Source organism: Natrix helvetica (genome assembly GCF_964273705.1).
Source record: "Natrix helvetica genome assembly, chromosome: 3".
In the NCBI taxonomy this organism is placed as follows: domain Eukaryota; kingdom Metazoa; phylum Chordata; class Lepidosauria; order Squamata; family Natricidae; genus Natrix; species Natrix helvetica.
In genome coordinates, this window is record NC_138549.1 from 79,052,329 (window position 1) to 79,074,300 (window position 21,972).

A 21,972-nucleotide genomic window follows, 5' to 3' on the forward strand; every position below is an offset into this window, starting at 1 on the left:
GCAGCAGCATTAAGGATGTTTTTGATGCTGATTCCTTCTCTACTAGAAATCTGCATATTGAATGAACTATCTGCCTGTTGAATGATAATTCAGAGAGAAGTCATTTGCGTCAAATTAACAGCTGCTCTGACTATAAGTACTTTAGTATTTCTTCACTAACATGAATGATTAGTCATTAGACCTACCAGAGTGGGTGGCCAGGATTTTCTCTATCATTGCATAATAGAAAGCTGGTTTTCAATATGCTGTTTCCTATTTAATATTAATTTAAGTAATGTTTGATTATTTTATTATTTTTAAGCAACAATAATACATGAATAAACATGAGCATTGTTAGGGTTTTTTTTTAATTAAAAAGAACTGGATGAATATCAAAGGGAGGCATTTAAGACATTAGTGTCCATGGATGTCACCCTCCTTTGATGTAATTACAGATAATCCTTGATCTACAACCACAATTGAGCCCAAATTTCTGTTGCTAAGGGAGACATTTGTTAAATTCTTAAATTAGTAACACAGTTATTTAGTGAATCTGGTATCCCTACTGACTTTGTTTGTCAGAAGGTCGCAAAAGATCACATGACCCTGGGACACTGCAACAGTCATAAATATGAGTCAGTGGCCAAGCATCTGAATTTTGATCAAGTGTCCATTGCAGTGGCCATCAGTGTGAAAAACGGCCATAACTCACTTTTTTCAGCACCTTTGTAATTGTTTAACAGTCACTAAGTTAACTGTTGTAAGTCGAAGACTACTTGTATAGGGTATATCTGTTATATTCCATTCAATTAAGTCTGGTATATTCTCAAATCAATTATTATAACTGCATGTGCATTTTGGTCACTTTCAGAGCATTATGGTAAATATGAAAGTAAAATATTTTACTTTATTATTATTATCAAATGATCCAACATTAACTAAATTTCAAAGTTAATTTAATTATCAAATTTAAGATTAAATGATGATGATGTGGTTATCAAATATTAACTAAACTAGTAATTCATTTTATTCATATTCATAAAAGTGATCCAAATTATTTATGAGTATTACAATTTCATTTTAACCATAGGCAAAGTATAGTACAATTTCATTTCAAGCGTGTTTGTGCCAGGTTCATTTGAAATCAGTATTACATCTAAAAATATTTTAAGTAGAAATGGCATATGCCTTTTCTTTGTAGCTGAGCTAATGTATGCTATTTAAATGATGCTTGAAATATTTTTTTTCTTGTGACTAAATCAGTGTTTTCCATCCCTTTTGCAGGTTATAGAAACTTTATCCAAACTTTCTCGCACCCCTATTGCTTTAGGCACTGGAATAAGGTACAATATAGTTGGAAATTTTTCAAAAAAAACATTGGTTTTTGTCTATAATACAAATGTTTGCTTAGGAAATGAATTGCAAATCATTTTGTTTCAAAGTAATCCCACTTCTTTTAAAGTTACATTTTAGAACCAAATGATCTGATTGAAATTAGTTACATTAATATACAATATACAGATGAAATGAAAAATGAAATACTTGCTCAGGCATGCCAATAAAGTCATTTGTATGATTATTTATTTATTCATCCATTTTTTCAAGTAAAGGAGTTATATAGTTCCCCCCTCTTATCTATGATAACTCTGGCTGATTCACAAAAGCAGCAAAAAAAAAAAAAAAAGCACAGAAAAGAACAATAATATGATTAAATCAGATTGTTCTTTATGAATTTTTAACTTTTGTTTCTTTGTTTTTTGTCCCTATAGGTCCTTTCCCACCGAAGAGAGTGTTAATGATGAAGACATATACAAAGGCCTTCCAGATTTAATAGAGTAGGTCATATTGTGTATTCATTTTGGGTTCTAATTTGTTGGGTGTTGACGTTATGCTGATCCTATGGAGAACAATATTTCATTTAGCATTTTGCGGTTTACTTTAAATTCTTTCAGTTATTAAGTTTGTAATTAATTTTTATTTTATTCAGACTTGAAGATAAACTTATCCGAAGAAGACTTTTCAAATTTGTCATTCCAGAGGTCTCTAATAGCCTTTTAAGATAATTAATAGGGATCTTGGCATCCATCCTCTATTTTTAAAAAAGGACAAAAATAAGTGTTTTAAACCTTAGTTAAGCTTAATCTTCCATCATACCCTCAAAATCGAGGTATTCTACTTCCAAATTTGATCTTTATGATATCCACGGCCTCATGAATTAGTACCACTGGCATAAATTAGGTAACAATCAACATTTGTTATTGATTTTTAATAGAAAATAATGCAAAATAGATAGAGGTAATCTTAAATATAACAACTGCTTCTTCAGTGACCATGTGATGGTTCTGAACAAGTGGCACCTAGGACTGGTCCTTGAACGTCTAGCCATGGTACCACCTCTGAGGTCAGATGATTGCAATTCAGGAAATTCTAGTTCATTTACTATTGTTATGTGAAGTCTACCTGTAAGCTTATAGAACATTTGTGCTACTGATGAGAGAAGAAATTAAAAAAAAGTTACATCCTAACTTGTTGTCTTCTTTGAACTTAGGGGCAATGTATTGATAGTAATTACGATTACATAGATTTCTTGTATTCACTGGCCACAGTTAAGGTTTATCATAGTTCAGTGTTCAGGTGATCTAAGCAACCTAAAGCTAAGCCAACTGCTTCTAACAGAGGTGGTATTCAGCAGGTTTGACCAGTTCTGGAGAATTGATAGCGGAAATTTTGAGTAGTTCAGAAAACCACTAAATACCACCTCTGACTGGCCATACCCCCATTTATTCTCTGCCTCCCAAGTTCCAGCTGATCGGGAGGAAATGGGGATTTTGCAGTATCCTTTCCCCAGGAGTGGGGTGGGAATGGAGACTTTACAGTATCCTTCCCCTGCCACACTCATCAAGCCACACCCACCATCATGCCACACCCATCAAAACACGCCCACAGGAACAGAAGTAAAAAAAATTGAATCCCACCACTTGTTTCTAAGTCTGCCTCCTAGCAGTGCTCAAAATGGACAGGAGATCAGAGGGAACCTATACATTATTTTGTGATACTTGTCTAGATTTTTTAAATAAGTCCTATTATGTGCTCTGAATTTCCTCCTTTCACATTGTATTCTAGTGAAACAAGAGTAAATGAAGATGAAGACCTTTATGATTGCGTTTATGGGGAAGATGAAGGAGGTGAAGTGTATGAAGACTTAATGAAAGCTGAAGCAGCACATCAGCTTGTGAGTTATAAAAAAGATTCAACTGGGCACAAAAAAATAGTGCAGTAATATATTTAGGCCATAATTAAACCCATTTCAGTCCCATGGATTTCTGATGGAGTATTAAGTGCCAATTAATCACATTAAAGCCATTGGTAAATTGGCTCCAATTTCCTCCCTAAAAATCTTCCACTGTCATCTACCTGGTAAATTCTTTTTTTTCCACATAAATATTTTCGTCTGTCATCATTCTGCTCCATTACTTAGTCAATTAAGTGAGTGTGATTTTAAATTGCCTGATAATAAACATACTAATATATAACAGCATTTTAAAAATCTCCTGTTCTCATTGAAGAAGTTTTAAAACATGAAACTATGTCAGTTCTTTTGCCTGCATTTGCTCTGCTGCTTCTCATGATTTCCCTCAGCATCTTTTCCCAAACTCCCACCGTTGGAAGTTGTGGTCCTTTCTCTCTTCCTTCTACCATTTCTTTAATTGATTGATGCCCTGACCAGTGAAGGCTGGGTTTACATCCGTTGCCACAGCCTTTTCTCACAAATCAAAGGGTCCACGCAGGATACGGTGGGAGCCAGAAGCCATTTACTGTGTTTCCAGAAATCCTGGGAGAGATTCTGTTCCGATTATTCTTTAAATTGGCAAGATATGGGGCAAGGCAGATGTGCCTGTAGACAGCATGTCACTGAGTTCAGATCTACAACAAGATAGATTAGGATGCTGAGTATCACTGACAGTTGGTAGAGAAATATGGTCCGGCTGAAAAATACCCAGAAGTGTGCTCATATTCAAGTAAACTCTTATTGACTTGGCAGAAATGTCCTGAGAATGACATAAGAACTTGCTGTCTTTCGGAAATAAAACAGACTGAAGAGAAATACACCGAAACACTGGAATCAATCGAAAAGGTAAAGTGATGTGATAAAACAATCAGGAAGTCATTTCCCACTTATTGCCAGGGGAGCTAGGAGAGCAGAGAAGTTTCAGGCAAGGATGTATACATAGTAGAGGTGTGCACAAAATAGAAAACATGTTTAGTTTTGACCTTGAAATAAAACAGCTTCATTTGAAATGTTTTTTCAAAGTGTTCTGAGTTTGCTTCGTTCTAAAAGACAGCACTGTTGATCAGAGGGAATTTGAGACCAGTTACCAATCCCTCTTTTTTTCACCACTGGGCCACAAAGATACGCAAGCGCATAAAATTTGGTAAATTTATTTATATTAATACCTGACATAATCCAAGTTCCTCAGTTGTTTTAAAGTAAGAAAATATTAGATTTATTTGGATTTTTAAAAATCCTGTCTTTATTATTTTTATAAATAACTGAAGGTGGTGAAAATATACAATACTTCTTCCTCCTCCTATACTCCCAATAACAACAATCCTGTGGACTGAGAGAGAGTGACTGCCCCAAGTCACCCAGTCAACTTGCATACCCAAGGCAGAAATACAACTCAACAGTCTCCTTGTGTCAACCGTCCGACTAGTGAACCCAAAATAAAGAAACACTCTCAGGAGCTTTGAATTCCCAAAAGTAAAACTTTATTGGACACACCATTTTGGTACTGAAGAATCGAAACCAACTCTGGGTTTCCCCATGCAAATGGTTGCTTAGTTAAACAATAGTTTACCTTTCTCCTCACCCCCTGGATGATCACATTGTCCAATTATGAAGCATGCTTTTTTTATCAAAAACAAAACAAAACAAAAAAAAAAACCAACAACCACCCCCACTCACTTCTCAGCAGAGGGTACAGAGGTTTTCTCTATTTAAGAAAAACTCTGGATCACAGAGTTATGGGAACACCCCATCTCTTTCTCAAGCATCTGCAGTGGTGACCTTAATGGTTGTCACGCTTTCATGGTCCACGCACACATTCTCAGCATTCAATTTCCCCCCTCCCTTCTCCCAAGTTCATTGGCAAGTTGAAAAGCAGTAAGGTTTGAAAGAAGCAAAGCAGTTCAATCTTGACACCTTGTTTCTAACATGGTGCCATAAACAGATCAAATTGGCTATATATTATATGTATGGGTGTGTGTTATTTATCTATTTCCTTAAAAATGAAGAGTTGTGGGAAACAATAGGAATATGTTCTGTTGTCTTCCATTGAAATATCTACAACTTGTAGATATTTCAATGGAAAAACACCCACCCATCCCCACCCACTTCTCAACAGAGAGTACAGAGGTTTTCTCTATTTAAGTAAAACTCTGGATCGCTTAATTACTATTACAGAACATCTGATAATCTCTGCAGTATTTCTATCAGTGAGTACATCATATCAATTAATTTTTTAAAGACATTTTTAAAACTATCTTTCAGTCAATTTTTCATTGCAATCAGTGACAACTGAATTTGGAAGGATCAAACCACATGTGAAAAAGTTTGTTAAACTCGTCAGATAATTGAATGAACTGTTTCAGTGTTGAAGCATTTCGAGATCCCTAATCTACCACAACTTTCTAAATTTGACTATTGGATACATTAACGTTAAATAATGGATCAGTTTTTCATCTTAAGAGCATATGCATGCATATAAATATATATATATATGCCAGCCTGAAGATGGTGAGTGGGGCCTCGCCGAAACGTTGCCAAGACAATCTCAATCTTACACGGGAAAAGACCCGAATACAACAAGACCAGCATACCTACACCCATGAAAATCTACGAAAACAAATACACACACACACACACACACACACACTCAATAATCAATTTCATAACTTTATGGCTTGAGAAATAATTAAATGTAAGATTGAAAAATCCACCTTCTTCCTGACTCCCTTGTAAGCTCTCAATGGAAATTACAGTACTGATTCTACCATTTGTCAGGAATATTCTGATGTGGAATGAGTTTCAAGTTATTAAATGATTTAGATCAGTGTTTCTCAACCTCGGGAACTTTAAATTATATGGACTTCAACTCGTAGAATTCTTCAAAGTTCTGAGATTGAGAAACCCTGATTGAGATAAAAGGGAATTTTCATGCACAGTGATATTTTCTCTGAGGAAAACACCCAAGACAAAAGTCAATAATGCAGTTTTCAAAAAATGACAAAAGAGTTTCCTACCAAGATGAACTTTGCTCCAAATATTCCCTTTTATTGCTAAACTGCATACATAAACAATGACCCAGTGGAGAAATAACTTATAACCTCCTTAAATATCCATTATAAAACCTGGGGCAATGTAATTTTATTTAGATTATTACTGCTAACTTTTGGCAGGACTGGATCATTTAGTCTTACTGCAAAAATACAGTGGCTATACCTTTTGTCCATAGGAATTAATCAGAGAAAAATCATTTTCATTTATCAGAAGTTTGGTAAATGCTGGTTTTTATCAATTAACACTTAATGTGCAAGGTTGGGAATTTGATCAAATGATAAGGTGTTCTAAGACGTATATATTTAAAACAAGACATGGACATCAAGCACCCCTAAAAGAAGTTCCATTGGGCAAAATGTATAATATTAGTTGTGTGCCTGTGTTTTTCTCTTTACAGTTTTTTATGGTGCCATTGAAAAGATTTCTGACGCCATCAGAATTTGAAACAGTATTCATCAACATTCCTGTAAGTAATATTTCCAGAAGTTGTGATATCCATGTGAAGACTTTCTACAAGGCATTGCTGGAGAATTTAGGTAGGATGAAGACAAATAGGATGTACAGAAAGGATCCTTTGAGACTTAAGAGTTGAAATGATAGATGAGCTATCAATGGAATGGAAATTGTAGCTCATCTATCGGTTTTACTCCTGCCTGCTCACATACCCACTTACTTACTTTGTCTAGCCCACTTCCTTAAGGAGGAAGAGTTTACCAGGAGAAGATTAAGGCTTCCTACAGAGAGGTTTGGAAGAAATGGACACATTTTTCAAAGGGAATAACAGCAACAAAAGTGTTAAGTTTTCTTTTGCCCAGGAAACAACCACTCAGCTCAGGGTGCTTTGTTGTCATTGCCCAGGAAAATATAGAATTGGGAGACTCCATTGGTGAGCCATTGTTGGCTTAACCTAGTCCAAGATAAAAGAACAGAATTAAGGACAAGGCTAGCATATGGTTTACTGATATGTTTACTTGTCCACTAGAATGTTACTTTAAAATGTCACCTCACAACCCTTGGTGGGGTAGAGGAGGGATGATATTTATCTTTTCCCCTAATCTGTGAATGAGTTTCATTTTTTAAGCTAGAAGATGAGAGCCAACTCTTTGCCATGAAAAAATACAATAATAAATAACTAAGCAAATTAATAACTATTCCTAATTGTCTAAATTAACTGATGGATTTGAATGGATGAGTTAATTAATTGTACTTAAAATCCATTTTTCAGCCAAGTTTGTTTCTTTTTACGTAGAGGGTTTATAATAGGTGGGCGAAGGGATTCATTATTCCATCATTCTCTTTTCCATTATGTTTAGAATTTATCCTCTCATACACTGGTTGGGTAGTTTATTCTGCCTTATAAAACAAAAAACAAAGTCAAATTGCCAAAAAACACCACTGAGAAAGTGGTGATGATGTCAAGGGAAATACTAGAGGCTTCTCCATTCTCTGTGTTAGAAGCTGCTAGTCAGCAATCAATAGATTCCTTGTCTGTTGGCGAAAGGTTTTGTCTCAAAATTGTGTCTCCTGCCAGGAAAATTTCAACAGCTTTCCTCAGGAGGCTTCTGATAGGTGTTGCGTTGAGCATTTACACATTCACATCCTTGCAGGCAATTTTTGTCTTGTAGCAAAAGAAAGTTCTAGGCAATATGCACATTTATTTTGCTTGAAGTGGAAAAACAGGAACAAACAAGCCTTTGAATTTATGACTCAGTTTTGTGGACTAGAGCTTTAGTTAATAGTAAGAAATGTACAGTTTATTTAGCATTTGAGGAGCAAGACATTAGTATTAAATTTACAAAGGTAAATGAAACTTCCTCCATGTCTCTATATTTGGACATTAAACCTGATTGCAGCCAGGAATCTAAAATGGAATTTAGATATTTTCTGAGTTTATTTTGATCAAGTCTTCCTATGCAACCATGGGTCTGGGAAGAAAGAGACTGAGAATTAATGCCTTAACAATAGAAGATAGAGTGAAGTTATCCTATCCTTAATCTAAGATAGATTAACTATGAATAAGGTTGAATGTGCTCAGTTGACTTAAAAATTGTGACAGTGAACTCAATATACTTTTAAATTTATAATTTCTTAATGGTTATATAACAAATACATACCAGTAAATTTAAGGTAAATAAATGTTCATTTTAATAACCACAATGATAATACTTTCTAGTTTCTAGTGTGAAATAGTCTAATCATTATATTTCATTGTATAAAAATAATAAATTTACAATGAAAAGCTGGTATGATAGCACTGAAGATTCTTATAAAAGGTTTATTTTTTTGTTTCAGGATTTGGTGAAAATACACAGAACTTTAACACAAGATATTCATGAATCCATTATAAGCAAAAGTGACCAGAATTTGTATAAAATTTTTATTAGCTACAAGGAAAGGTAATAGTCCTTTATATATATAAAATGTATATATTTAAAATGTGAACTTGAGCTGTTGGTATTAATTTATCCATGATAAGTTCCTAGCTGCATTTAATGTAGTTTAAATAAAAGTTTTGTGTTAAAAGATGAACAGTTTTTATATTTAGTATTAATCTATAATACATGATTTCAGTGCATTAAAAAAAATTAAATTTCATAGAAAGTGTGCTATAGCCACCCCTTTTTCCTTTTGTATATTTTGTTATGGTTTTCTTGGATATTAACCTTCTTTGGTGTGTGTGTGTGTGTGTGTGTGTGTGTGTGTCTGTCTGTCTGTCTGTCTGTCTGTCTGTCTGTCTGTCTATCTATCTATCTATCTATCTATCTATCTATCTATCTATCTCACATTTTCTGATTTCTAGAGGTACTGGAAGAGAATTAAGGTTGGAATTGGCCACAGAAACTTCACCATATCCATTCCTTCATGTTATTACTTCGGGGTGGGGAATATATGGGACAATTTAACACTTTCTATAGCCAGGACACAATTGATGCAATCACTAATTGCAATTATGTGATTCCTTCCCTTCTGCATTGAGTTTTCTGAGGGTTGTATTCCAAGTAGTCCTCGATTTATGACTGCTTATTCAACTGTTTGAAATTACAACATCACTGAATGAAGGGACCTTATGACTTGTACCCAAAGTTACTGCCACCGCAGCACCCCTGCTCCCATGTGAACAAAATTCAGATGCTTGGTCATTCTCCTACCCTTATGACTGATCAAAGGATGCTGCAGCAGCCTCCATCCACCTATTTTGGTCAAAGGAGATGTCCAGTGCAGGCCAGGGCCTACATCAGATCTCTTAAGGACTGCCCCAGCCCCTGAGGCAACCCCCTGCTTTGCTTAGTGACTCACATGGTTGACCACAACAGGAAGAGCAGGGATTGTGTTCACTAAGCAAAGTGATCAGGTGGGCTTAATGACTGCTTGATTGAAGACTACCTTAATAGTAAATACTAAAATTGTTCTGTGAAAGTTTATAGTTGTATTTTCAGCCAGATTAAAGTCATAACATTTACTTTTGAGACTGAGATTTTTAAATATTGTTTTGATTATAATAGTTGCTGAGATGAAACCACATGCACTAAAGAATTTACAGGTAGCGCCTGCTACTTTTTTATTTTAAAAAGTTTCACAGTTACACTAGCAATAAAAAAACTGATAACTGGTCCTTACACTTATGACTATTGCAGCATTCCCCACAGTCACGTGATCAAAATTCATGTGCTTGGCAACCAGCATGTGTTTGTTATGATTGCAGCATCCCAGGATCATGTGATCACCATTTGCGACCTCCCCAGCCACCTGATGACAAGCAAAGTCAGTGGCGGAAATCAGATTTGCCTAATGACATACAATACAATACAATACAATACAATACAATACAATACAATACAATACAATAGCAGAGTTGGAAGGGACCTTGGAGGTCTTCTAGTCCAGTGGTCGGCAAGCCGCGGCTCGCGAGCCACATGCGGCTCTTTACACACTTTAATGTGGCTCTTCTGTGTGCTGGGTGCCTGCTCCCCTCCCTCCTCTCGGACACTTCAAAACAAGCGCCCCTTTCCCTTTTTTCTTTTCAACCCACAATGATTAGGGAGGATCCTGAAGTCGGGCGGGGATGAGAAGTGAGGAGGCAGAAAAAGAAACGGAGGCTAAGGAGCTTCCCCCCCGCCTCCTCCCAGCAAAAATCTAACCGGGGAGCCAGGTGGGCAGTAGCAAATTAGCCGATCACGCCGCGCGATCAGCTAATTTGCTACTGCCCGCCGGCTCCCTGATAAGATTTTTGCGGGGGGGGGGGGGAGAAGCTCCTTGCCTCCGTCTCTTTTTCTCCCTCCTCGCTTCTTGGGGCTCCACCAATGGGGGAGCAAGGCCCGCCCAGCGCCAGGCTTTGGGCTAACACAGAGGTCTGCAAAGGTGGCTGTTTTAAGACTGGTGAACTTCAATTCTCAGAATTCTGGGAGTTGAAGTCCATCAGTCTTAACAGCCAATTTTGCAGATCCCTGCCTGGGCTAATATGATTGATGCCCTTGGTGGACTTCAATTCTCAGAATTCTGGGAGTTGAAGTCCACAAGTCTTCAAGCTGTCAGGTTTGAAGACCCTGGGTTTTTTTTTTCTAAAGGGTTAGGGGTGCAAGGGTCTTGCAACTTGACAGCTTTAAGACTTGCATGCTTCAATGCCAGAGTTTCTGAGCCAACATGACTGGAGGAGGAATTCTGGGAGTTGAAGTCCACAAGTCTTCAAGCTGTCAGGTTTGAAGACCCCTTGGGGTTTTTTCCCTAAAGGGTTAGGGATGCAAGGATCTTGTAACTTGACAGCTTTAAGACTTGTGTGCTTCAAATGCCAGAGTTTATTGAAACTAAAAACAGTGTACCATCCTATGTATTTTCGGTTTTAAAAGTGTGGCTCTCAAAATAAATTTCAATCGTGGTTTTGGCGAGATTTGGCTCAGTTGAAAAAAAAGGTTGCCCACCACTGTTCTAGTCCAACCCCCTGCCTAGGCAGGAAACCCTATACCAGGGGTGGCGAACAAGTTCGACAAAAAGAGCCAAAATTTTAAACTGTGAGAGTCAGAGAGCCACACCACGCAGTGACCTGCCAAAACAGACCCGGAAGCAATGTTCCCTCTAATTTTTTTCCGATGTGAGCAGAAAAGTATAGTGTTTGAGCGGCACATTTTCATGCCTGAGCACCCGAATTTTTTTCACAGATGTCACCTAAGACAACAACGAAATCAGTATTATTTGAAACTCAAAGTTATGTTTCTTCAAGGTACCCGCTTAATTCAAAGTGTTATATAATATCAGTATCACTTAACAACGCTCCTGCTTAGCAACCAAAATGTTGGCTCAGAAACTCTGGCATTTGAAGCACGCAACTCTTAAAGCTGTCAAGTTACAAGACCCTTGCACCCCTAACCCTTTAGGGAAAAAAACCCCCAGGGGTCTTCAAACCTGACAGCTTTAACACTTGTGGACTTCAACTCCCAGAATTCCTCCTCCAGTCATGTTGCAGCGACGTCATCTGCGTGGATCTGCTCCATCTTTGCTTTCTTCATTGTGGGCAGGGCTTCTGCTGAAGATGCCGACGAGTACGAGTTGCCACCAGAATAACTGCTGCTACCTCCTCCTCCTCCTCCTCCTCCTCCAACAGAATCACCAGATTTGCTCCTGAGCTCAGCGCTGGGTTACCTCTGCCCCCTCCCCCTCCTCCCTGCTTTTGAGGAGCCATGAGGCTTTTTTCCCCCTGCTCCCCCCCCCTTCCTACTGGCTCCTGCAGCCTCATGGCTCCTCAAAAGCACGGCGGAGGAGGAGGAGGGGGCAGGGGTAACCCAGCGCTGACTGAGCTCAGCTGCTCCGAGCGGAGGGGAGGCGCCGCTGCCACGCGCGGAGATGCCGGCTGGAGCTTTGGCGGCTTCATCTCAGCCGCAGCGCCGGGCGGCAAATCCGGCAGTGCTGCCTGTTAGAGGAGGAGGAGGAGGAGGAGGAGGAGGTGGCAGCAGTTCTTCTGGTGGCGGTGGGGGCTTTGGGGCTTCACAACTAGCCTCAGTCGCCCCGTGCTCCTCAAAGCAAGTCTGGGGAAGTCCTTTGCAGGCGGCCCGTTCTAGCTGCCTGCAAAGGACCTCCCCAGCTTCCGAAAGGGAGCGCGCGATCTGAGCCACAGTATACAAAATAATGATAAGAGGCAAAGAGCCTCATTTATTTTGGCCGGGAGCCGCATGCGGCTCACGAGCCGCGTGTTCGCCACCCCTGCCCTATACCGTTTCAGACAAATGGCTATCCAACATCTTCTTAAAGACTTCTAGTGTTGGAGCATTCACAACTTCTGGAGGCAAGCTGTTCCACTGATTAATTGTTCTAACTGTCAGGAAATTTCTCCTCAGTTCTAAGTTGCTTCTCTCCTTGATTAGTTTCCACCCATTGCTTCTTGTTCTACCCTCAGGTGCTTTGAGCAATTGCTTGACTCCCTCTTCTTTGTGGCAACCCCTGAGATATTGGAACAATGCTATCATGTCTCCCCATGATTCACAGAGATGCAGTGCTTAACAATCATGGCAAAAAGATTGTAAAATGAGCCAGGATGACTCACTTAACAATTACCTTGTTTAGCAATGGAAATTATGGTTCCATCTGTGGTTGTAACACAAAGACTATCTGCAAACTGTAGTTAGGGATGAAATTAAAATAAACCTGTTGAATGTAATAATATGTAAATGAATATTAATAATATACAAGTGAATTTATTTATCTCTTTTTTTTGTATTGTTCTAGATTGGTGATTTATGGGCAGTATTGCAGTCAAGTAGAGACGGCTATTTCCTGTTTGGATATTATTTCCAAGACAAAGGAAGATGTTAAGCTGAAATTGGAGGTGTCTGGGACATTTTATTGATTTATTTACAAATAAAAATATTTTGATTTGAATCAACACTTATAATCAAACTATCATCCATTCATCCATTATATCTATCTTATCTATCCTATCTATCTATCTATCTATCTATCTATCTATCTATCTATCTATCATCTATCTATCATCTATCTATCTATCTATCTATCTATCTATCTATCTATCTATCTATTTATCTATCATCTATCTATCTATCTATTATCTATCTATCTATCTATCTATCTATCTATCTATCTATCTATCTATCTATCTATCTATCTATCTTACCTACGTACCTACCTACCTACCTACCTACCTACCTACCTACCTACCTACCTACCTATCTCCATCCCTCCCTCCTCTATCCCTATCTCTGTCCCTATCTCTCTATCAACAATAAGAATATAAAATTAAAAGATGGAAGGGGAGAACAGGATGTGCAGGGGGAAAGGTGGGATCTACTATTAGCCCCTTTTATGTATTGTGTACTACATAGGTATTCCAACCTGTGTCTGCTAATTTTATTTCTACAATGAAATTGGAAATTATGATCTGTGTAAATGTTATGCAGATTAGGGTAGCTTAGGTGGTGAGATGGTTAAAGCTGAGATAGAATGGATGGAACCATTTCCAAATGCAAATGGAATATGAAGCCCCTCCCCTGTAGATAACATGTTTTGTCACTAAAGGGGATTGGGTTGAATGGCCAAGTGCACTTCATTCTTTGTTATAGGAAAGAGCACTTTGCAAGGCAGATTTGAGGGAAAATAGTCCACACTTCTGTACTGAAGAAGTATATTCTTTTCTACTACACTTGCAATGTCACTTCGTTCTCCTTAATGTGCAGACCAAGAGTTAAAATTGTCTGTGAATTTGTTTACAAAAATAAATAGTAGCGCTTTCCATACAAGGTTTAATTACTAAGGGTGTCCACCCAGGGCTACTTGAGCCCTCCAGAGTGGTTCTGAAAGTTACTGCTGAACTGCAATTCTTAATATCATAGTAGAGGAAACTTATTAAATACATGGGGAGTAATCATGTTGACTACTTAATTAGGTTTAAATTTAATTATATTTATATGGACATTAAATTAACTTTACCCTGGCTCCATTTACTATTCTGTCCTGGCTCCACTTACTTTTTTGGATGTCATCCCTTGATATCCTACCCCAACAGAAAAGGACTCCTGAGTAATCTAGTCAAATATTCTTGAATTGTTCTATTTATGAGCTGAATTGCCAGCCAAAATTTTTTATAGTGTCGTCAAAGTTTATATTGTAGTCCCATCTGTGTAAACCGTATGACTTTATTTAAACCCTTACATACTATTGAGGTTGGTAGCTTATATTGTTGTTTCAATAAGGCAAATAAAACAAGAGCAGTCCTTGGCCTGAAAAAGTGTTTTCTGTTCCTATTATAGAGGAAATGCAGGTAATCCTAATATAGGGCAGTGCCACTATCTATAGAATGAGAGAGGGAAATTAAATATTTATAAATTACAATTAGATGTGGATTGTTATTTTTTCTTAAATCCCTATCGATGGGTTGGAAGATTTGAAGGGGGAAAGGCTGAAATTAAAATTTTAGTCATCCTCACTTGCTTCTGGTAATCCTGACCAGATCATAACCAGTAGTGGGATTCAGATGGTTTGCACCGGTTCAGACAAACCTGTTATTATACCATTCCCCCGCTATCAAAGTGGATCGCTGCAAAGGAGAAACGGGGAATGGTGTGGCTGGTGTGAGGGGAGGAGAAGGCTGCTTTCCTTCTTTCTTCTTCCTGCTCCTCCTCCTTTCCTTCTGCCGGCCACTCCGTTTCCCACATTTTCATTGCAGGGCAGTGCCCAGGATCCACTTTGATAGCATGTGTGTGTGTGTGTAATTTAACAACCAGTTTGACCAAGGTCAGGTTGGCTATTGTGGGAGGCTTGTCCCACATGTACAGTGGAGCTGGAGGATGGGGTTGGGCCATGCCTCCCACGACAGCCAACCTGACCCTTGGCAAACCAGTTGATAAATTATTTGAATCCCACCACTGATCATAACCCAATGATTTATCCTAACGCAGACCTGCTCAATCATTTCTGAATTGTGTTTGATCTTTGAATTACAGTGGGCTGAGTAAGAAAGAAGACTAAATCTAAGGACCCTAGTATTCAGACTTAATCAAAATTCAATAAAATTGAATAGTTGGTGCAGTTTGAGAAACAAATCTCTTCTCAAAGATAACATTGCTATTTTTATTATGAGTCATCCTGAGAAACTTTATTTATTCAATTTTTGGTTATTCTTTAATTAGGAATGTTCCAAAAGAGCTAATAATGGGAAATTTACTCTACGGGATCTCCTAGTAGTTCCAATGCAACGAGTTCTGAAGTATCATCTGCTACTTCAGGTATTTAATTTTTTAAATGATTGAGATTGTATTTTGCTAGTTCTATCTCTGTGCAATTATTTAGAACATTTGCTGTTGTACTGTGAATTTGGACTATTGAGAATACACATTGAAGAATTTCAGCTGTAAGTGTCACCAGACACAGACTGATTGATTATTGATTATATGCCATCAGGTGGATGTCAGTGATAGATTTTTCTTCACAAGTACTATCACTAACCTGGTCTTTGGTTCCTTTATTTTAAAACACACTGTCAATTTTAAGCTACTTCTTTTTTTAAATATAGTATTCTTTTAGAAACATTGCACTCACTTTCTTTGGGGAGGAACTCATGATTCTCACAACAGCAACAACTTGTTATCCCATTTAAAGCAAAGCTACCACTCAAAACTGATGCTACGGTAGCTTGCTAGAGTCTAGTCTCCGCCATTGTATTGTTTAGTATGGTCTAACCCACGTTGGTGCATTCCAGTTGGGAATTGTAATGCAACATCTATAAGGTTGAAGAACCTAATATAATATGATGCAGTGAGCAGGTCAGTAGTATTATATTGTTGGGTTTTTTTTTTTGTCAGCCAGGATATGTATCAGTATAATATTTCATCAGCAAGAGCATAACAAACCCGTAATGGCTCTGACCCATGCGGAGAGTTGTATTAAATTGTACAGCTGTCCACCTGGTAGGTATTGCAAAAGTTGCCCTAGGGATCTGCTACGAAGAGTATAATGTCTAAATCAATTTAGTGAGATTGTGGATTCTCATAGTACAGTAAATGTGAGAGGCTACACCTCACATACACAATATACAGGAAGGAAAATCCTTTGTCTAGGAAGGTTCTCTACCAGCCCAAACCTTTTGGAATGCAGTTGATTTCACAATAGCTGAATGGTTATCTGTCTGCCTGTCTGTCTACCTATCTTTTTTAATAGTATAAATCAATGCCATATACTAATCTTAGATAATAAGTGAATTGTGGTGTGTGTGTGTTTTGCTGTACATAATCAAGGCTGAACAAGAAGCGGTCAGTTCTAGGTACTTCTGTGCTGGATTATAATAATGCTGTTTTTATTTAGAATGCTTCCCATTACAACTCCCAGAGTGTATGGCTCTGTGCAGTTAGTACTATAATGGAACTTGAGAATCTTCTAAATATCATTTGATAGGTTTGCTGAGGGACTCATTAGTACAGCCGTAGACAACTACACTATTGCATTAGATTGTCTGCACTGCTCATACTTTTAAAATGTCATTTTAAAAAGAGCTTCTATCTATGCAAGAAGCAGTATTTTGTTCCTGTAATGACTTGTTACATGCAATATACCAAGGTTCCATGCATTTTACGCATTTTAATTGCATTTGTAATTGACACATTACTCTTTGCAGAAAGTTCTGGTATGATTTTAACAAACGTAATGGAGCTTTTATTTTAAAATGTTTGTTTGAATAAAATTCAATACTGTATCATGCTGCTGATTTTTGCAGTTGGTAAAGCTTTCAGAAATGTTACTACTTTTTTTCAAAAAAAAAATCTGTTTTATGCATTGTGAAAGAATATATAGAATAAGTAACACAAATAAGAAAATAAGAGGCAGATACTGAAACCTGAGCAGATAAAGAATAAATTTGAATGTTAATATGACTAATATATTCCAGTACATCATTGAAAGCTTATAGCATTATAAGATATTTCATATTTACTAGTCACAATCCATATACGTATCTCTATTGAGCTTTAAGTGTAGATTTGTGCAAATATAAAACTTCTACACTTTTTTAAGTTGGGGTTGGGCATTGAGATTAGGTTTTTTACAAAGAAAAGGGTATGTGCATCTAAATAAAAGATGAATTAGAAAAAAATGATCATGTTAATCTGGGGACATGGACACATTTCTAGGAAATTTAACTAATGTCTTGAAATATTTGCTGGGCTAACACAGAAAAGCTGAAACCGAAAAGTAAAACCTGAAATATAACATTGGCTAAAAGTCTGTTTAAAAATCTCTAGGTTTATTGGTGAGCTGAGGAAAAAAAAAACACCTTTGGAATAACTTTGAGTAATGACAATATAATCAGTGCTTTAGATTGAGCTACATTGATTATAGCACATCCATAATTTTCTGAGTTTCTCTCCATTATAATGGGTTGATAATAACTCTGGCATTCTGTAATACAGGAGCTGGTAAAGCACACTAATGACATAACCGAGAAGGCAAATCTAAAGTTGGCCCTTGACGCAATGAAGGTAAGTGTGATTGATTGAGTACACCCTCTCTAATATAAAATGAAAAGAGTTATTTCTAGAAAGAAATTGAAAATTAAACATTTTGAAACTTGCTTGGTTTCTATCTTGCAGCACACTGGCATAACATGCTTATAAATGAAAGCAAACGAGCTCATTGCACAATTCAAGAATCCATGTTTAATTTATTATTTGTCAAGCTATTTTCACTCTGGCTTTCGAATAGAAAAGGTTCTATAATGTTGTTGCACACCACATGCATACAGACTATACTTTGCCACACTGCCCATTTTGTTTCATGTTATCAGGTAGTCTTTTCAGTGCAAAATGAGCTTAGACTTTGTGAACATTGAGCACAAACTGTGTCTTTTACAATGGTGTTAAAAGATTTCAGGACTTGGGCCAGCAGTTGTGATCCCATTTCTCCCTCCCAAGGTTGTGAAGTTGATAATAGGGGTTAAAGTGATGTTGTATTTAGTCTATGCAAAAATTTGTATATTAGGGGAACATTCATTAAAAAAAAAATCATAACCATAATGTTGAAAATTGGACACGAGTGGCTTTCAACCCTTAATCAACTGTAAAAATTTAATCAATCTTTATTACACATCAAATTTCTTTTCCTTTTCTATGTTTTAGGACTTGGCACAATATGTAAATGAAGTGAAGCGAGATAATGAAACCCTCCGTGAAATCAAGCAATTTCAATCATCAATAGAAAATTTGGTAGGACTTTATAAGATGCTGCTTTCTTACTTTTAGGTGTCTTTTTCCCTTTGTAAAATTGTCATTGATGGACCTAGAAGCAGTGAGAATTCTGGCAAGGTTATGATTAAAGTCAGTGTGGAGCATGGGCAAGCGTGTTCAGAGGTAGTATCAATTGCAGGTAAAAAACTGTGTGTGTGTGTGTGTCTGTGTGTGTGTATTTGTTTTCGTAGATTTTCACGGGTGTAGGTATGCTGGTCTTGTTGTATTTGGGTCTTTTCCCATATAAGATTGAGATTCTCTTGGCAACGTTTCGGCGAGGTCTCACTCGCCATCTTCAGGCTGGTGTTTTCGGCTTCGTGCTTGTGTGAGTAAAGCGTGGTCGGAGCTGCTGTCTTTCTATAAATCTTGGTGGGGGTGTATGGAGTGCTGGCTTTGTTTCAGTAAGTGGATTGATTGGCTGTGTAGTTGTTTCATGATTGGTAGATTGGTGCTGAGGCTTTTATTTTGGATAATATATATATATATATAAAATATACAATAAAATAAAACTAAAAGCCTCTCCCATCAGTGAAGAGATCCAGAAAAGAATCATCCCCAGAGAGAAATCTTCCAGATGTCCCAAACTCTATGGCAGTGATGGCGAACCTTTTTTGGCTCGCGTGCCACAAGTGGGGGGAGCGCAGGGGGGTCGAGTGCGGGCGTGCTGCACCCATAATGCAACGCGTGACCCCCCCAGTGTGCATGTGCGCACAACGTGCGACCCCCCCATTTTTACATTTTTTTTGCCCTCCCCAGGCTCCAGGGGCTTTATAGGAGCCTGGGGAGGGCGAAAAGAGCCTCCCCCGACCCCCCGGAGGCCCTCTGGAGGCTTCAGGGACTGTCCGAAGGCTTCCCTGAAGCCTTCAGAACACTTAAAACCACCCTCCGAGCAACCCGGAAGTGACTTCCGGGTTGCTCGGAGGGTCGTTTTAAGTGCTCCAAAGGCATCAGGGAAGCCTCGGACGGTCCCTGAAGCCTTCGAAACGCTTAAAACCACCCTCCGAGCAACCCGGAAGTAACTTCTGGTTTGCTTAGAGGGTGGTTTTAAGCGTTCCGAAGGCTTCAAGGAAGCCTCGGACGGTCCCTGAAGCCTTCGGAGCGCTTAAAACGACCCTCCGAGCAACCCGGAAGTCACTTCCGGTTTGCTCGGAGGGTGGTTTTAAGCGTTCCGAAGGCTTCAGGGATGGTCCCTGAAGCCTCTGGGGGGGCGGGGTGGGGGAGGCTCTTTTCGCCCTCCCCAGGCTCCTATAAAGCCTCTGGAGCCTGGGGAAGGCGAAAAATAGCTTTTAAAAAGGTGAACTCAGCTGGCCAGCGCGCGCATGCACGCTGGCCAGCTGACAGGGCAGCGTCTCGCGTGCCCTGACAAATGGCTCCACGTGCCACTTGTGGCACGCGTGCCATAGGTTCGCCATCACGGCTCTATGGCTTCCCCAAAAGACACAAAGAAGGTACACCACTCAGACCCATAGTCAGCTCCATAGGCTCACCTCTACAGAATCTTGCCAAATTCCTCGCCAAACAACTCCAAACCTACGCAGAATCCATCACCTCACACGTACAAAACTCACTCCACTTCATAGAAACAATAAAGAAACAAAACCTACAACCCAGCGACCTACTCGTGAGCTTCAATGTCATATCCCTCTTCACCCAAGTGCCTATAAAAGAAGCCTTGAAAGCTATCCAGAGCAAACACAACCCCCCTAAACACATCCTGGACCTGACCAACCACTGCCTAACCAACACATACTTCATCCATAATGGACAAAGATAGAAACAGATAGAAGGAGCACCCATGGGATTACCCCTCTCACTTGTCATCACAAACTTATACATGGAACATTTTGAAACTAACGCCTTAGATAAATCTGAACACAATCCCAAACTCTGGCTTAGATATGTGGATGACACTTTCATGATTTGGCCATACGGGAAAGAAAAACTAGACAACTTCCTCACACATCTCAACAGCCTACACCCCAAAATACAATTCACTATGGAAATAGAAGCAAACAACCAACTTCCCTTTCTGGATGTCCTAATCTACAAAAAACCCAATGACTCCCTAGAACACACCATCTACCGGAAAACCCCCCACACCAACCGCTACTTAAACGCACAATCCCATCACCACCCTGCACAGATCAACTCTGTAGCCAAGACCCTCATCTCCAGAACCAAACGCCTAGCCGACAAAGACCACCTGAAAACTGAATTACACACTCTCACAAACATATTAATCTCCAACGGATTCCAAAGAAAAACAATTACCAACCTAATCCAAAGGGAGACTCCCCCCAAACCGAGACACAGAACAGGACAAGGGCATCGCCCTACTCCCTTACATCAAAGACACCACAGATAAAATCAGCAAAATTCTCCACAAACACAATATCAAGACAGCCTTCAACGCTGACCAAAAAATAGCCAACATCTTAAGAAACCCCAAAGACAAAATCCAGTTAGAAAACTAAGGAGTCTACGAAATACCATGCAAAGTCTGCCCTACAACATACATAGGACAAATGAACATGAGAATAAATGCACGCATCACAGAACACAAGAACGCAGTAAGAAAAAACTTCCTCCCTTTTCCAGCATCTTAAAGCTACAGGACATGAAATTAATTTTGAAGGAACCAGGTTAATCTCCAAAACTGAACACTTCAACAAGAGAATAATTATGGAAGCTATCAAAAAAGAGAAACACCCTCACAACATGAATAAACGTGATGATACCTCCCGCCTACCAGACATCTGGAAACCAGCCCTCATCAACAAATGAGCCCCACCCACCACCCAGGCCGTTACAACACAAAACAACAATGGACACACAGCCAACACCAATCAGCACCAATCTACCAATCATGATACAGCCACACATCCAATCAATCCACTTACTGAAACAATGCCAGCACTCCACACACACCCCACCAAGATTTATAGAAAGACAGCAGTTTTGATCACACTTTAAGCTGAAAACACCAGCCTGAGGATGGCGAGTGAGACCTTGCCGAAACATTGCCAAGACAATCTCAATCTTACACAGGAAAAGACCCAAATACAACAGGACCAGCATACCTACACCCGTGAAAATCTATGAAAATAAATATTTATTTAATTATTTCTGTCAACCACTAAAGTATAGTTCAGTTAATTAAATCTTTATTTCAAACAGCAGCATTTTTATGGCAGACAATACAGAACTCCTTAAGCAGAGCCTGGTTTCTGGCATAAAAACTGAACTCAGATTATTCTTCAGTTCCTTTTGAGCTCTGTAGCATAAAACCTAGAGAGCATCGAGAGGGTGAAGGATGACTTATTTCTTACAGCTCTTCTTTTTTTGTCACAGGCTGAAGGAAGGTTAGATCTCTGACAACTCTACTAATTTTTCTTACCCAAAGAAATGTAAGGCAGTATTGAACAGAAGTGGTGGTAT

The 21,972-nt window shown here is 38.7% G+C and overlaps 1 protein-coding gene across 1 annotated transcript in view; it reads left to right on the top strand.

The window, feature by feature from the left end:
- The window catches only part of VAV3 (vav guanine nucleotide exchange factor 3), a 207,487-nt gene that overhangs the window by 83,975 nt on the left and 101,540 nt on the right, over positions 1 to 21,972 (top strand). The window contains exons 3-12 of the mRNA XM_081946409.1: positions 1,264 to 1,322; positions 1,749 to 1,814; positions 3,103 to 3,211; positions 4,022 to 4,114; positions 6,717 to 6,785; positions 8,612 to 8,715; positions 13,034 to 13,133; positions 15,451 to 15,546; positions 17,722 to 17,790; positions 18,427 to 18,513. Coding sequence (XP_081802535.1) covers positions 1,264 to 1,322; positions 1,749 to 1,814; positions 3,103 to 3,211; positions 4,022 to 4,114; positions 6,717 to 6,785; positions 8,612 to 8,715; positions 13,034 to 13,133; positions 15,451 to 15,546; positions 17,722 to 17,790; positions 18,427 to 18,513 — 852 coding nt within the window. The remainder of the gene's footprint in view (positions 1 to 1,263; positions 1,323 to 1,748; positions 1,815 to 3,102; positions 3,212 to 4,021; positions 4,115 to 6,716; positions 6,786 to 8,611; positions 8,716 to 13,033; positions 13,134 to 15,450; positions 15,547 to 17,721; positions 17,791 to 18,426; positions 18,514 to 21,972) is intronic.